This window comes from Thunnus maccoyii, chromosome 8 (genome assembly GCF_910596095.1).
Source record: "Thunnus maccoyii chromosome 8, fThuMac1.1, whole genome shotgun sequence".
Taxonomy (NCBI): domain Eukaryota; kingdom Metazoa; phylum Chordata; class Actinopteri; order Scombriformes; family Scombridae; genus Thunnus; species Thunnus maccoyii.
Window position 1 is genome coordinate 12,147,535 of NC_056540.1, and position 16,858 is coordinate 12,164,392.

Below are 16,858 nucleotides of genomic sequence, written 5' to 3' on the forward strand. Positions count from 1 at the left end.
TGAGAGAGAGAGAGAGAAAGAGTTTTTGTGCAACAGCAGCCTTCCTGCTTCCAACTCAGGACACACAAGGTCATTCCAACTGCTTTGATATCAGGTAAACAAATCTGCAAAAAGAGCACATCCTCTGCAGAGCTGCACCTTCGACGCCGCTACATTTTACATTTACATTAGAACACAGTTGAATGCCAGCAATTTTCCATAGCATGCCTGCTATCATGCAGTAGCTGTCAGAAACAAAATAAGATAGCAGCAGGGGCAGAATTGAACCGCAGAAACACAGATGTATGCAAGGAGAGGTTTCAGTAATTCCCACCCCAAAGCTAGAGCTTATGCGCAGTTTTCATCTCGTCTTCAGCTCCCTGAATGTGAGAGTGCTAATTTCAGCCCGAGCCCCCACTGCCTCCCATTGTTTATGTCCCACAGCCATCCATAGATTGTGCTGGCGGCGAACCTCTGTACAAGGAGGTCAGCCATTACAGCCGGCAAAAGTGGACTCGAGTGGGAAGTGGTACTTGTGGCTGTGGGTGGTGTCAGACTGAGAGGAACAGCTTGGAGAGAGAAAGAGAGGTGCGGAGAGGAAAGAGAGAGCATGGGGGTTGCTGGGAAAAGATTGGGACAGGCTCTCCTTTTAATTTACTAATTAACCATGCAAATGAAATCTTAACAGGCTACTCAGAGGCAGTCCTCGGGGGAGGGGAGGAAGGCATTAGTGCTTGATTATACTCTGTCCATGTGGAGAGGAAAAAAAGAGAAGCGAAATATGGTGCTACACAAAGTGATGGGAAACTTCTTGGCCCACGGCAGCCAAGCAGAACCACTGACAGCATGAAAGGAATGAAACTTCTCTGTAGGCATGCACACAAAAACACATGTGGTGATTGTATACCATGATTAACCTGGACATATGCATTGTTTCAGTGGACTCAGGGGAGAATATCAACTCCACAAATCACACATCCTTGAACTGCACATGGTGTAATCAAGCCTGCAATATTGTTCAATTTACCATAGCTATCCCTAACTCCTACATGCCTGTGCTGATTTCTACTTACTTTCCAATGTGACAGACAATGCTATTATATATAATAGTCTACCTATCACTCAGCCGGCTGATCCGTGCAATCTTGAGTTGAGAAACTATCAGCCAAACAGAATAACAGGCAGAGCTACATTTGTCACAATTTACCTTGAAGACGTCCTGCGTGTCGTCCATGCAGTAGACCCTGATGTTGTACTCCAGCGTGGAGCAGTAGGCGTCGGAGAAGAGCACCAGCCTCAGTCGCTTGGCAGCGCCCATGTGCAGGGACTCTCCCACTAGGGCGAAGATGCCCAGCTGCTCCGAGAACAGCCGGCACGTCTCGGCCTCGAGCTGGCAGTAATAGGGCTCGGACACCAGCTCCTCCCCCATCAGCAGGACGTCCTGGAGGAGGTGAGGGGTGGGAGGGTGGGGGAGTTGGGGGATGGACAAGGTGTGGATGGAAGGTCAAGCACCCAATTTATGTAGGACGGAAGGGTAATGTGTTTTCCTGGGTACCTGATGTGTGTCTGTGTGTTTATAAAATGGTTGTTAGGGAAGCAGTTGTAGTTTGGTGCCTTAGCAAGGACCCCAAACTCCATCCCTCCTGCAGCATGACAGAGAAACATCCAAGCTGAAGGTCTTGAAGGTAATGTTACAAAAGATTCTTGGTAACACTTTACATCAGTAGGGAATACTTTGTTCTTGCCTCAAATTTCCTTTTCACTCCAGTACACTTACTCCATACTGACATAAAGAAACACATTCCTTCATACGAAGACACACATCCTATAGAACACCATCAATTTACTTAATAATGCATGAACGAGGTACTCAATTGACATGAAAGGAGACTCGAATAGATTCCTGGCAAGAGTAGATAGTTCTAGAGAAAGAAAAGACTGTGGAGGTGCAGTAAATATTGGATTATTGGGATTTCCGGAATTTCCACTAGCCGTAGAGATTTGTTAAGAAAGGTGAAAACAACTTGCCAATTTATCTGAAAAACAACACTGTTGCCTGATGGTGTTAAAAAAAACTCTAACAGCCGGTACGAGGAGTAATTGGTACTTTAATTTGCCAATGAGAAAAAGGACAGATTTTAACATGCCACGGCAGCAACATCTTGCATTTTTCTCGTGCTGTATCACAACTGCACCTCTATTAAAGATGACAGACTTGCGAAAATATCCCATCCCCTCACAGTACGGGATAGTTTTATGAGATAATTCCACTGCTCTCAAGGCTAATTTGATGGGGACAAATTGGACCCAAGGTGACAACATTTTCTCTAAAATCCCATCATGCCAGTTGACTGACTCTTCCCATTAGCCAATCAGGCTGAAGAGAGCATTCTGCCTGCCAAATGCCCAGCGAGCCCCTCTAGGATCGATTCAACCAGACACCATCTACATCAATAGAATTAGTATTGACACAATTCATCTGCTATGCAACCACAATGGAGTCTCACTTTTTCATCATCTTAATATTTCTTCGAAGTGTAGCAGAGAGTGAGGTGGCTCAATTACGCCACTGAGCGCTCACTCTATGAGCAATTCATTTCTCTTTCTCCTGCTTCTGCATGGCTGTTATCCATTTTCACCATCTCTCTTTATGTCTTTCTCTCCTTAAATCTCCCTCTCCTGCTAAACATTCCTCTAGATCTACATTACCCGCTTGTCTGCTTTGCCTTTCCCTCTTTGTCTCCTCTCTTTCCCTACCATCACACTCTCTCTGTGGTTGTTTCCACTCTCACTCTCTTGTCCACCTGGCACTTTTTCCTGTGGTGGCCACGCAGTCAGGCCGTTGGGCTATATTTGGTCCGGCCGATGATTAAAAGTGCCGGTCTAACCTCTGCCTCAGACAGGCCAATCCATCCCACAGACACCCCACCGCCGCCACACACGGGGAGGCTGAATAATTTATGCACAATATCGAACATGAAAGAAGACCTACTAACACTCCAAAGCCCACCAGTACCCTTTCCAATCTCTCTGGATTGTTGAGATGGGTATAATGCCTCAAACCGCGTTTGTTTGCGCGCATGCATGTGTACGTGTGTGTGTGTGTGTAGACACCAAAAGGTTCTTTCCAACTCCATTCAACTAGAGTCTTGCAGGTCTGGTTACTTTCAAATTTCACGGATTGAAAAATGGGGAGGGAACTCTGTAATTGGAAGCAGCGGTCAAAAATGGTCAAGGAGCACTCAGAGGAGTATTTTGAGGATCAGTAATTTGCTTAGAGAATTTCTGTTTTGAGAATCATGTGGCTTAGCAACTCTTGAGCTGAGAGAGCCGGTGCTTCCAGGCTTTTGTTCTCGCCCAATGAGAAAACACCTGATGGTCAATATAATTAAACCCTATGGAGTGGATGAGTGCTGGGCCAGAATTACCTTCACTATACAACACTGAGTGCTGTCTAATTTGAGTTTCAAAATTGCCACTGAGCAAGTTTCTACTTCTCCAAGGAAAGGTCTCGGTGAGTTCAGTAAGACTAATACACAGGGTGGCAACTTTGTCTTTCTATAGAAGATTTGTGCTGGTGTTATTGTACTGTCTCACCTCCCAAGCGCCCTCGTAGTTTTGCTTCTTGAGGCGGACAGCCCAGTTATCGAGGCATGCGTCAGAGCAGTGGTCCATGCTGAGGATAACTGGCCGGCTCAGGACCACCCCTGGAGGGCCACAACTCACAACGGGGCTGAGCAGGGTCTGGCACCCGGCCAGGGGTAACCTACACCAGGGAAAGAGAAGAGAGTGAGAGGAATGGATCATAATGAAGTGCTTTTACTCATAGAGTTATTAGTGAGAATTTACTGGTCTCTTGTAAGCAGGATATGATACTGTCACCTCTGTAAATTATCTAGCAACAGAGAGCAGAGAACAATGAAAGCTTGCTGGACACGCTGACTAGCTGGACCAGGTTGTGATGACTGAGTAAGGATGTTACTATCACAGCATGCAACAATGACTGTGCCTTCAGAGGCTTGGATGCAGCAGGCCAAATAAACAGTGCTTTCCAAACGATTCATTTAACTTAAACAGTGCACATCCTGGTAAAAGGCTATGTTATTTATTTACATCCCTCCTCCACAGTACTGGCACAGACTCTTAAGCCTTTCCTAATGGAACAGTAGAGCATCAAAACAAACAGCCTAGTGGCATCCAGGGAAGACTGCCAGTTAGGCAGTGTTAAAGAGACCCACCTTAAATCTTCCTTCCTCTGAACAGTGAGATAAATCTCATAGATCTTTCCTCTGGGGATGGCCTCGGGAGGAATGAGCAGACTGATTCCTAATGCAAATAACAACAAAGGGAGAGAAGGTGGGGTGGGTAAGAAGGAGGGGGACAGGCTCATTTGTTCTGACTGAACAACGCTTTTGTCATCTCACAAAGGAAGCCGGCCCACTCAATGAAACTCTACGGCTGCAAAAACAAAAAACAAATCTATTCTGAAGGTCAGAAGCAGCCTCCGTCAGGTACAGCAGATGCAAATCTCTGCACCGGCAGCCGAGGCGGCACACATCCCCACGGTCAACAATTAGCTGAGACAAAAGCGCACACAGCATCGCGGTTTAAATGTTCTCCGTCTGCCACCAAGTAGATAATTGAGACCGTGGAACAGACTACTCCAGGAAAATTGCACTACCTCGGGAGAGTGTTGGAAATCACCTTGGAGAATAGAGAGAGCTATTGAGGTAGTTTGAGTGTTGTGGCATTTGTTCTGTGATTCTCATGCCAAAATCATCCACTTAGAATCCTATTTAAGATGTAGTACAAACAGTGACTATGTGACACAATCTTAATAGTCCCTGGATTGTAAACTGGCTCTGTTCACCATAAAACATCTGTTTGAATAAGGCAAAGGTGCCTGAATGCTCACAACCTTGTCTGATTCTATAAACCATGTCTTCCATGTGCCTGCTCTGCACTAAATGACAGTATATCTCCTCTGAATGGATGCATGCAAGGGCTGATTTTTCCTATTTTTTTCTTTTTTTTTTTTTGTCTGTGTCCCAATAAGAAGATGGGTGCCAATGCGTGGTATAGTTCACATGGCTTTAAGTTAATCCATGCATAAAATATTTGTAAGAGAATGAAAGAGAGAGAGAGCAATAGCAAGGAAAACACAGAAACAAAGATCTTTTCTCCCACAAGATACGGGTGTACTGGCACCGTCATCGGCTAATCTCGACAGCCTACAATGAGTCAAGTGAAAACACCGTCTTCCAGTATAATTATATAAGATCTGTACTCAGCTAATGTGAAGTGGGGGAAGGAAAATTGGGGACTAATGATGGTGGACTATTTTATGTTTTATCAGACTAATCTTTAATGGACTATCTCTATCTCTGTCTATGCTCTTAGTGCACAACTGACACTTGTGGACATCAGCTACCAATTCAACCAGCTCTGTCAGAAGTGGAGGGCCTAATTGGAATAATTTGTTCTAGGTTTTATTCCAGGAATCCCTCAGAGTACAATGCATTTGGCACACACTCTTCATTTCATAGTTAGCCATCTCATCACTGCACTGAACATTGATTTTGACTGTTCATGTAGATGTAGGTTTATGACAAATATTTTAAATGATCTCACATTTTCAGACACAGTGAAGGCAAAACGCTTTTTTTGAATGACTGCGGGATAAATGTTTATGTTACATTTTTATATTAGTCACTTTTTATATAAACAAGCTGAGATGCACAATCCACCTTCGTCACAAGCACTTTGTGTATTTTTGGTGTCTCATATTGTTCCTTTTAACTCTGATAAATGAATTTTTATCACAGATAGAAATACAGCCTGTGCACAAAGCTGTTTAGTATAAAGCATTGAAAACACTTTTATGTGTCTTATCCTGGAGTAAACCTATTAAGAAACCCACATGCACAAGATTTAAAAGGCTGAATGGTCTGGCTCGGTTTCAATAAGACAATGAGACGTTTATGGGACTCAGCTGTTACTGATAAATTCTCCTTGTTGAGAAGCAGGTGTAATAAAGTTTCTGTAAATGTTCTTTTTTTTAATTTGGTTTTATATAAAAGCAATGTATGACATGTGCAATACAAATAAAAACTGACTCGTTCCCACAGTATTTGTCCATTTAGAAGTAGATGTTAAATTGTTTAGGCAGAACTTTTCTCATTTTCTTGTTTGTGTGCCGTACAGCAGCAAACAGAACATCCCACGGAGGATTACTGAAATCTCCCCGTCCTTACATGACACACACTTACAATGCTGTATCTTTTCTGCTTTTAACTGTCCAACTTTTGTACCATAAGAGTTGTTATTCCATTACCTTCTGATCCAAGAGTTTCTGATAACTCGCATTTTCAGATTAGGAGGCCGTTTATTGGAATTAGGGAAAAACTTTGCTGCAGCTAGAATCTTAACTAACACAAGAAAATTTGACCATATTACACCAATTCTAGCCTCCCTTCACTGGCTCCCTATCCATGTTAGATCAGAGGTGCTTCTAATGACTTATAAAATCCTAAATGGGCATGCTCCATCATACCTGTCTGATCTCCTTAAACCTTATATTCCATCTCTCTGCTCTCCACTCTTAAAATGCAGTGCTCCTGTGTATCCCCAGAGTGAAAAAGAAGATTGCAGACGGTGGGGCCTTTTCCTGTCAGGCCCCGTTTTTATGGAATAATCTTCCTGCTGACATCAGATAATCCGAGTCTATTGAGTCCTTTAAATCTAAATTTATAACTCACCTTTTTGCCTTAACCTTCAATTAGTAGCCTTTAGTTGATTAGTTGACTTTGTACTGTACAGGCAGGTCTGTCTCAGTCTCAATGAATTTATCAAGCTCTACTAATTAAAAACCTAAAACCTGTCTGTCCTGCTGATGAGATTATCGATTATTACATCTATTCTCATAACTGTTGCATTTCTCTAACCTTCTGTTTGTTGCATGAGAGCATCCGAGCTCTGTGCCCCCCCCTCTTAGTTCTACATACGGTTTATATTCACATATTACAAATAAACCAAGACCTGTAAAAATAAGCACTTATGGACTGACATGTAACTCATTAGTTGGACGGTTTTCACCACATTCATTCAGCAACTGACATCAGGTCATGCAGCACTTTACTGCACCACATTTATTTATTTTCTCTGGTGTCACAAAGAGCTCACAACAAAAAATAACTGACCTCTTATGTCATCAAAAATGAGGGTCAGGCAGAGACAGGATCAAAAAGAGGCTGTAATATCATGATGATGATAATCACTGTGTGGCCCTTCCATATGCTGATTTGTGTCATTATGTTTACTAAATGATTTTGCATAATTATATGATTAGCAGATTGATTTTATGGTAGTTTAGCTTTTTGAATTCATGCTAGGAATCACATATCTACTGTCATAAAATCCTGTGGTTGGTCCGCTTTGCTTTCACACCTCAAATTAACCACACTTATGTCCTATTGGACCCCCCTTATCAGGAGGTCTTGGGTGTTTCATCCGCACCAGAGTTTGACCATGAGCTTTTTCACAGCAGCCCAAACCAGAGTTCATTAGAACAATACCAGGAGTTAGGTGTAAAAGCACTCTGTCCTCCTATTCCATCCATCTGCTGACCATCAACTATCAAGGAAGCGATCTGTACAAAATATATACTATACAATATCATTTGTTAACCATAGTCACACATATGTGCATCACCATGTGAGTGTGGGGATTTCCTGTCATACATCAGAAAGGAGTTAAACAGGTGTGTAGAGCTTGTGTCATTAAAAAGTGCAGCAACTATCTCTCCTGTGATATTGTGGTACAACATGCCTTTGTTTCTACCTAGTCATCATTATTCATAACATGAGGTTGAGTTGCAGTCTTGACTAATAATGCTCACTATCTGTTCTTCTTCCTGAGTACTTTGTGACACCGGGGAACATAAACGACTCCTGGTAGCACTGATGATGCAGGATGACATCACCAAAATTGTCCGATCATTGTTAATCTACATGACTTCAAGCTTACAGCTCTTGAATGGGATCAGAACTAGCCCGGACCAAATCACTACATTAACTACAGGTGTGACATCACCCTTGGAAACCTATCTGAATCTAAATGAAGAACCCACCTGTGTTGGGGATCGTCAGCCTCCCTCCCAGGAAGTTGAAGGTCCCATAAGAGGTGTTGGCCATGTCGCGAGGCAGTGTTTTAAAGTAGGTCTGAGTGGACAGCCTGCTCACAAACTCAGCAGGGTCAGAGTTGAGCTTGCCGTTGTGCAGAGTGTGTGAGCCGTTGGGAAGCGGGTCCAGCAAAGGGCCGTTGGTCATGGAAAACTTCCCGGTGGCATCGTGGCGAGAGCGCAGCGTGCCTTGGTAACTAGTGGTGGTAGTGGTTAGATCAGGCTGGATTGTAAGCAAATGAGAATTCTCTGTTTAAATAATAAAAAAAAGAAAACAGACAAAAACAATGAGTGGCGCGGGGGTTCATACATCACAGAGACAGACCTCACACTCTCTAAAGCTGTCTCAACACACACAGAAAACTGACACGAATACAGGAAAGACACATGGTGCAGAAAACAGAACGCTCACACACTCTTGACAATACACAAACACAAATTCCAACCAAAGCCAGTCAATTCCCCTCTCCTCTGTCTCTCTATCTGTCTGTCTCTTTAGCAACCACACAATCAATTCCAAACAGAACTCAGATACAGCTTAGCACTCAGAATGTATAAAAGCTTTTTTCACGGTGAATCACAGGCAGTGCAACCCAGTTCCCCATCTCCATCCAACTCAAACAGTTGTATTTCTATTACTCGCTGCACCTCTGAGGCTCCACACAGGCAGTAAACAGAGTGGGTACATTTCCTGACAATGAGGTGGTGGCGAAACATAATGTGTCAGGCAGGCAAATAAACAGTCTGTGCACCACACACACATACACAAACACACACATACATACATACACTAAATCTTTCTTAGACTACAAACCACTGTAAACACATTCACACCACCTCCGTAACCACACACACACAGCATCGGTGGTAGATGTAGATGATTGCTGCACGGTCATGGTGGGCAGACGGACAGAGCGACGGACGCACAGAGGAGGGTAGAACAAAGAACAGTGTCCTACTGCTGTGGGGGGGAGGCCTGCGTGGCCGCGGTGCCCACACACCTGGCTTGCTGGGCTTGATGCCCATGGGCTGGAAGCCAGTGGTGAGGATGGAGGAGTCCGCCACGTCGGCATCCAGGCCCTCCTTCTTACGCCGGTAGACCAGGACCACCACGATGAGGAGTAGAGTCAGACACAGAGCCACCGCTACCATGCCCACGTAGAGCGCCACGTCCTCTGCCCCGCTCACGGCTGCAAGGAGGAGGAAGCAGCGGAGACAGAGAGAGAGAGAGAGAGAGTGGAGGACACACAACGATAGGAATTATTAATCAAGACTGAAAAATTCCCTCAGGTGTTGAATGGTAATACCTTTGTGTGCTCCTGTAACATCTTATCTTCTATGCAAAGGTCTCACTTGAGGATTTGTTTAATAGCGTAAAATCAGTTACACATTCCTTGCTTGCTGTTTAATGCTACTTGACTTTGTCCCTAACTGTTTCTCGTAGTTAAGAGAGCAAACATGAGCAAATATTACATAACCGTCTTGATTTAAGTATCTTTAAAAGGCTTGGCTTTAATGTCGACCTGTGGATAATCAAAAAGAAGAAGGAACTAGTTTCTGAAACAGTGTTACCTTACCTTCGCTTCTGCACTGGATAAATATATCTTATGCCAGCATGTTCTTTCTCTCCCCTGTCTTTTTCTTTCTTTCTCTAGGCACACAACACCCCCAAGAGAGACAGTGAAAAAAATGAAAGATTTGCTTATGAAATTCTAGCAGCTCTTATTGAATGTCTTTCTCTCTCAAAAGCATGGGAGCGTCTTTCTCCCAAAGTACAGTATGAAGATGACAGCTTAAGGCCCAGACAAACATCATTGTGTTCGTGCATTTGTGTGTACACATTGTGTTGTGTGTGTATGTGTGTGTGTGTGTGTGTGTGTTTTGCAGGAGAATGGGATTTGCTACAGCTGTCTCCCTATGGCTGGGGGAATTTGGTGGCGGAGGTGGAGGATGCTCCTGGGGCCTTTGTGGAGGGCCATTGTCCCAGGGAGCCACGGGGGCGTAGCGCTGTCAACTGAACACAGTCAAGGAAGGGACATATTGAGCTGCGCAGCTTTGAGGGATGGAGAACAACGGCAAAGGTTAAAGTGCGGCAGGCTGGCGTGTGGTGAGTTGACAACAAAAGGAGGAGGACAGAAGCGGAGAGAGAGAGAGAGAGAGAGAGAGAGAGAGAAAGCAAACGTACCAGAAAGAAAATTAGAATTAAAAGGAGGATAAAAAATGAAAAAGAGAAGGGAGACAGGATGTTCTGGTAACTGACAGCATGTGCGATTTGCATTTCAGCAATAACACGTCCAAAAGGTTTGTGTCAAAATCAACCTGATTAACATTAGATATGGCATATTATGATGAATATCTCCAGACTGTCACAGTGTTTTTCTACCACTGTGTAATCCCACTGCTTGACAGGAACTGCACCCAACCTTAGGATCCGATTTGACAGGTTTTAATTGGTGTTAGTAAATCTGTGACATGAAATCGGCACAATTAAATTTGTGGGGTGCTAACAGTCAAATTTGGAAAAAAAAAGGGAAAATGGTCAAAAAAGTATTTTCTGAATTCTTTGTTCGTTTCTTTCTCTCTGCGTGTGTGTCTCTCTCTCATCTCTATTCATCTCTTTTCATCCATGTGGCCTTGCCTTTTCATTTTGCCTTGAAAAATCTATTTCTTTGGACAAAGCCGTGTGACATACCCAAGTCTTTAAGAGAAATGCCAGAATCTATTTAATGGGTGATTATCTCAGTACAATCTGATACCTTAAGTAGCGGGATTATATGCAGCCAAGCTCTATGGCGGCCCATCGTAATGCCAGAGATCTCTTGACATGTAATCAATTGTGAATGACTGGCTGAAGATAAACACGAGATCGCATGTTTTGTTCTTGACATTACAAAGCCATCTCCACAGAACATACATATGGCATAAAGAGTCTTAAGGGATACACACACCCTTCCTCCAACCCTCATCTAGTCCATTTACTTGCCTGTGCTACTTTCCTCTGACTCCCTTCCCTGTCTGTCTCTCCTCAGGGAAGCATAGAGGTGCTTAACTGTAAGCAGCCAGGCTAAACCTTCCACCTCCCACAATGAGCTCCAAAAAAAGGGGGGAGAGACTATGGCTGAACCTCTCATTAAAGTTCCCAAATCCAATTGTCTTGGTGCCAAAGGCCAGACGAGGCTGTGATATTTGGACTTCTAACGCTGCACTCCACTGAGAGATGTGCAGTCTGACTAAAGACAAAACAACACCCGTCAGCAAGGAGACAGGCTAACTGGCTTCTGCTGACTGGATAAACATAGCCTTAGATTGGCCAGTTGCTGTTTACTTTCAGAGGGCAAACCAAAGGCACCTAGCAAAACCTCGGATGCAAAGATTCAGTATCTCTACCTTTTCCCCTGCACACACCATTTTCTTGCACCCATACAATAAAGTCAGTCAATCAGACAAGTCTTTCTCTCTCTCTTCCTCTCTTTCTTCCTCTCCCTCTGTACCCATCTGTAATCTTTGGTAGCTTATCGGAGCATCACTGAGTGAAGTTTTATCTGACCCGCCAGGTGTCACAGCGAAACGATCCGGATGCTCACTACAACCCTGACCAGCAACCGCTCTCAACTCCTCCTGGCCCTGCTCATTGATTCTCATGATGCCAGCCAATAATTGAGAGGACATTCATCACACTTTAATTGACATAGCTAATCAGGTTTTATAATTGGATGGGCTTTACTTGAATCCCCCTCTAACATGCCCTCTTTCTGTCTCTCTCTCCCTCTTTTTCCACACACACTCCCAATTTACCTCTCTTCCCCCTCGCCCCCGTCACTCCATCGTTCATTTCCACTTGACGTAATTGCTGGCGCAGAACTTTTCTCTTTGTTTGTGACCTCTCGTCATGATTGACACCCTCCTGCAGATAATCTGTGGATGTGATGAGCTATTTTCAGAGTTGACCCCAGGCCAATCTCTGTTTGTTCCCTCTCCCTGTGCTTTAAGTTCAGCTCCTCAGACTCGCTCCAGGGCTCGCTGGTTAGGGATCAGTTTCTTGACTTGAGATGGGCTGGTATGGACTTATAATTCATCTCCTCTGATGCTCTGATGTACCGGGCTCCTGTTAAAATTTGGACTCATGTGGCATTGGCAGTCAGCACAATGTCTGCACCTGATAGTCCGCAACTCGCTCTACCTGCTCCTTTCTCTCTCCCGCATTGATAAATAAAAGCTTTGCAGCCTCCTGCGCCTCTTCCTTGGGCATTTATCAAGAGACCTGAGAATATATTTCATCCCATGGCCAATCCCAGTCACTCGCCTGAAGATGAATAACACTGGAGTTCTTAAGGTCAGGGAAATATGGCTACTAAAACTCTCAAAAGTGAACGTGACCATTACTATCTCCACAATACAGTCGTCCCATCCCTCAGCGAGTCCAAGTAAAATACGGGCCAAAATAAATGTTCAGCCATTTGTCATGCAGCCTGTGACCCCGCTCTGACAAACTCATGACAAAAACATTAGCTGTTGCGCCACCAAATTAGCCCCCAAATTCAGAACGGTCTAAAGACAGATTAATAGTTTGATGGTCTTTGCACAATCATTTGTGACATCTCTCAAAACGGGATGCTGCTGCAAATTAACTTCATTACCTTCATTAAACACATTAAGCCAAATAATTGTTTTTATGTTGTCCTAATTTCCCATGCCTGGGATTATGAGCACTATTATTTTTCCCACTATCCTCTTTGTGCCCTCTAACACCTGGTTGTCATTTTGGTTCTGGCAAGCTGCCAACATATTTATTATTTCCCTGCACAGATTTTGCGTAGCTTCATCTTGGGCTCCACTTTATGAAAACGATCCTGTCTGGGTCAGATCTGTTTGTTTTGAGAGATGTTACACACAAAGCTCGCTGCTACACATGGATTCTCATATATGCCATACCCAAAACAATAACCTCATTTAATGTATGCCGTTTCTAGCTTAATGAGGGAGATTAGAAATGTTTGTGAGGCCCTCAGACAGAGGACATCTTTTGTTGCAGAGTAACTACGGCTCACTCTGCAGTTGTATTGTTTGATTACACTGAGAGAAAAGAGTGCCTTTTGTTTCAGGGGTAAGTTTTCCATCTCAGCTAATAGCCTGCAGACATGGTTGAAGTATGGGAGTTGCTGACAAGCCAAAACCATCTTGCTATTTTGCTTATTATAATACTTCACACAGCAATTGTCTGTGGAAACACATCTGCTGGGAACAGATTGGGACAGGCATTCTTCAGAGGCCAGCGCTCTGCTCTGCACTGTCAGTGTAAATACTGAGTGTGTGTGTGTGTGTGTGTGTGTGTGTTTGTGCGTGTGTGAGTGTGTGTGTGTGTGTGTGTGTGTGTTTGTGCGTGTGTGAGTGTGTGAGGAACAATGACTGGCATCTTTGTGTATATATCTTGCCTCTTTGGGGAGGAGTTGCTGACCTTTGATGATTGGCCGACTGAGCTTCCTGGTTCACTGCACCAGCCAAACTCAGCTATCAGTTGACACGCACGTGCATGCACACACACACACTTAGTGCTCACACATATACGGTACACAACAGCAAATATTATTTGGCCCTCTCCCCCCCTCACTCTCCATGCATCAGTCTATCTGATCATGTCAATCAGTGCATGATACATAATTCAGTGTATTAATTCACTGGCCCATGTTGACCAAATCCCCATTAAAACTCAGTGTTTACCATGCAGATCAGCAAAAGATTGCACTATTTATAACATTTTCTCTAGGAGATGCCACCCTGAGACTCATCATTTCTGGATGGGAAGCTGCAATATCTTTCTGTCTTTGATAACTGTAGGGAGTGACAGAGCTTTCCCTTCATGTCCATCTGGTCAGCAGCGGACCCTGTGGTGCCACTTTCCACTCAGCCGCACAATCTTTGCGGTTTCTAATCCTGACAGTTACGCACATGCCCTATTAATGACACACGGGGGGTGGCAACACAGTACAGGCTGTTTTACGCAGCGAATGAAATACACATTAGCTACGGAGCTATACATATACACAACATAAGCATGTAGTGAACAATCACGATACACACATGCACACCAGCCGTGTGTGTTTTCACAGCTGATTTGACCTGTGGCACTTCATCTGGCAGGTTGTGTTTTAATCAGGAGAGAGATGGTTTAATTCTCAGCTCTATTAATAGGTCAGTCAGCACCGACGCAGGTGAAAAGATTGTATATTATCTTGGCGGTGAATGTCACACCAGTGTTAATTAGAACTGATCGTCTCAAAGGTCATGCAGGTGGGGACGAGCCAGCAGTGGTCCGTAGACGATTCTTCTGTCATTACAAGTGTCTTATGAGATGGACATCTTCCCTTTATGAACTTTTTGTGCCAAACATCTATCACAAGAAACAGATGCCATGAGGAGGTATCAAATGTTTATTTGTTCTCATAAAAAGAGGACACTTGCTCCTCTTGTCAAAGTGGAAAATGTTTTAAAAGGTAAAAAGCATGAGGAGAAAAGCCTTTCCCCCACTACCTGCCATAGGTCAAGGGCTAATTGATGCTAATGCTAATCCTCTACACCTGTTCAGCATGTATTGATTGTTATCTACTTGTTGTTGAATATGAAATGTCATGTTTTCTTTTTGAATAAATTTCCCACTTTGGCCTTAAGAGCCTGTTGCACCTCTCTAAAAAGATAAAACACTATAGTAGTGTTGTTTTGTAGTAGTTTGTTGTTTTCTGGCTGCAGCTCCAAATCTTGTTTTGAGCACAGTTTATTGATTTTAAAATGTTCATTTGTACAGCTTCTGTCAGCTCAGTTAAAATAAGCAAATATGTAACAAACAGTGTGTCCCACTGATCCTGTTGCAGAGAAATGGCATACAAAAAAAAAAAGTACTACTGCATTGTTTCTATTGTTTCACCAAGTTTAACAGTGAGAGTATGGTTTGCAATATGTGGGTGGTAGTGCACTCACTCTGTGGGCATTGCTCGCTGGTACAGTTGAGAGACTGGAGGTCTAGGCCCTGGCAGTCTTTGCCCCCGGTGCCAGGTGAAGGCTGGGTGCAATCCCTGCTCCTCCACATCGAACAGTCTGCACCGCACGCCGACCATTTGCTCCATTCACTCCAGCCTCCATCTACTGCAAACATACATTTAATAGAAAAAAAACATGGGTGAGCACAAACACACACACACAGAAACACAGAAACACACATAGTGCAGCAAAAACTCAAACTGATTCACTTCAAACACTTGTATTTTAGTTCACAGGAAAAACTATTGATCGGAAAAAAATAAAACAAGCTGTGCTCCTTCTTACAAACATTGTGAACTGTTAAAACTCTACCCAGTGAGGTTCAGATGCAACGCTGGTGTAAAAGCAGTGGTGTATTTGCGTGTGAGACGAGAACAACTGATAGAATACATCCTGTGCAAATCTACTCGCTCTAAAATGGAAACCTGGTCGGGGAAGGATTATAAAGACATGCAAATCCACTTGCACACACTCAAATCCAGCAGATGCACGGGGAAACCAAAGCATGTAAAACTGCTGAGGAGAGCCATATTGTCTCTACTCTGCTTTCTTTGTTTATTTTCAACATGGAAATCAGATGCAACTAAGCTAAACCCTATTGGTACAAGAGTGCTGCGGCTTGGTAGACCTAGCTGTCAACAAACTAAATCTGTATAGGGAGAAGAATTTGGCCCCTGGGAAATTAGTCTTCTAGTCTACTGTATGAGATTTGGACAAACATACATGCACACACAAATATCTCTTTTTAAAAATTCCCCTAAAAAATGAAAATTAGTGAGAAGAAAGAAATCTGCCTGGGTTTGCATCATTACCTGCAGTGTATTTGAATGCAAGACTCCGTACCATTCAGGTGGTATTACTCTGAACATAGACGAATGTACATTACACCTGCAGCCTATTTCTGTCTACCAACTTCAAACACACCACCATCAGCACAAGCAAAATGAAGCAAATGGAAATGGGCCAGTAATAGTTCTGAGCATGCCCTGCTGTAAGACATATCAGCAGCTTTACCACATGCAGAGAGAGGGAGGCCATTTTTGCAAAGGTGGGGGTAATTTGGCAATGTGGCCGGGGGGGGGCCAGTGGCTGGGAGTGATATTGAGAGTGACACAGTGCCAGGCCTGGGGAAGGTTACCATGGGGCTAATGGGAAAAAGAGCAGTAATGAGCTCTCATGGGGGAAAAAACGCCACCGTCTCGCTCTTTCTTTCTCCCACATGTAAGGGTGAAGGAGACCAGACGAGAATCACCAGAGCTGCACACACATACACAGAGAGTACTCAAACATCTCTATGACAGCAGCAAACCCTCCTCCTGACTGACCTAAGGGCAAGGAAACCTTAGTGCTCATAAATCCTGGCAATAAAGAGTGCAGGGGGCATGACCCCCAGAGAGCAAGTCTGACCCACTGCAGGTAAAAGGCTTTGGTTAATAAAACATTAGTGGGATGGTGACATGTTACCCAGGGTGGGATACCTATTATTGCATAACTGTAACCGGGTGATGATGTTATTTGGTTTTTGAGCCAGTTCACAATTGGAAAATGAGCTAAAAGGCGTTGTGAGCATATTAGGTTGGAAGCACAGGTGTGTGAATTAGACCCTGCTCCCACACAAGACTGCATGTTTGTCCGTGTGTGTGTTCTCAAATGATTGCTGGAGAATGT

The 16,858-nt window shown here is 43.8% G+C and overlaps 1 protein-coding gene across 4 annotated transcripts in view; it reads right to left on the minus strand.

The window, feature by feature from the left end:
• Positions 1 to 16,858, minus strand: part of unc5a (unc-5 netrin receptor A) — a 143,495-nt gene that overhangs the window by 21,001 nt on the left and 105,636 nt on the right. For 2 of the 4 annotated variants that reach the window (XM_042419157.1, XM_042419155.1), the window contains 6 exons: positions 15,131 to 15,295; positions 9,160 to 9,348; positions 8,108 to 8,407; positions 4,218 to 4,305; positions 3,577 to 3,745; positions 1,187 to 1,420 (listed from right to left, as the gene is read on the minus strand). In XM_042419157.1, coding sequence (XP_042275091.1) covers positions 1,187 to 1,420; positions 3,577 to 3,745; positions 4,218 to 4,305; positions 8,108 to 8,407; positions 9,160 to 9,348; positions 15,131 to 15,295 — 1,145 coding nt within the window. Of the gene's footprint in view, positions 1 to 1,186; positions 1,421 to 3,576; positions 3,746 to 4,217; positions 4,306 to 8,107; positions 8,408 to 9,117; positions 9,349 to 15,130; positions 15,296 to 16,858 lie in introns of all 4 variants that reach the window. The other 2 variants (XM_042419156.1, XM_042419154.1) reach the window with 1 other exon arrangement.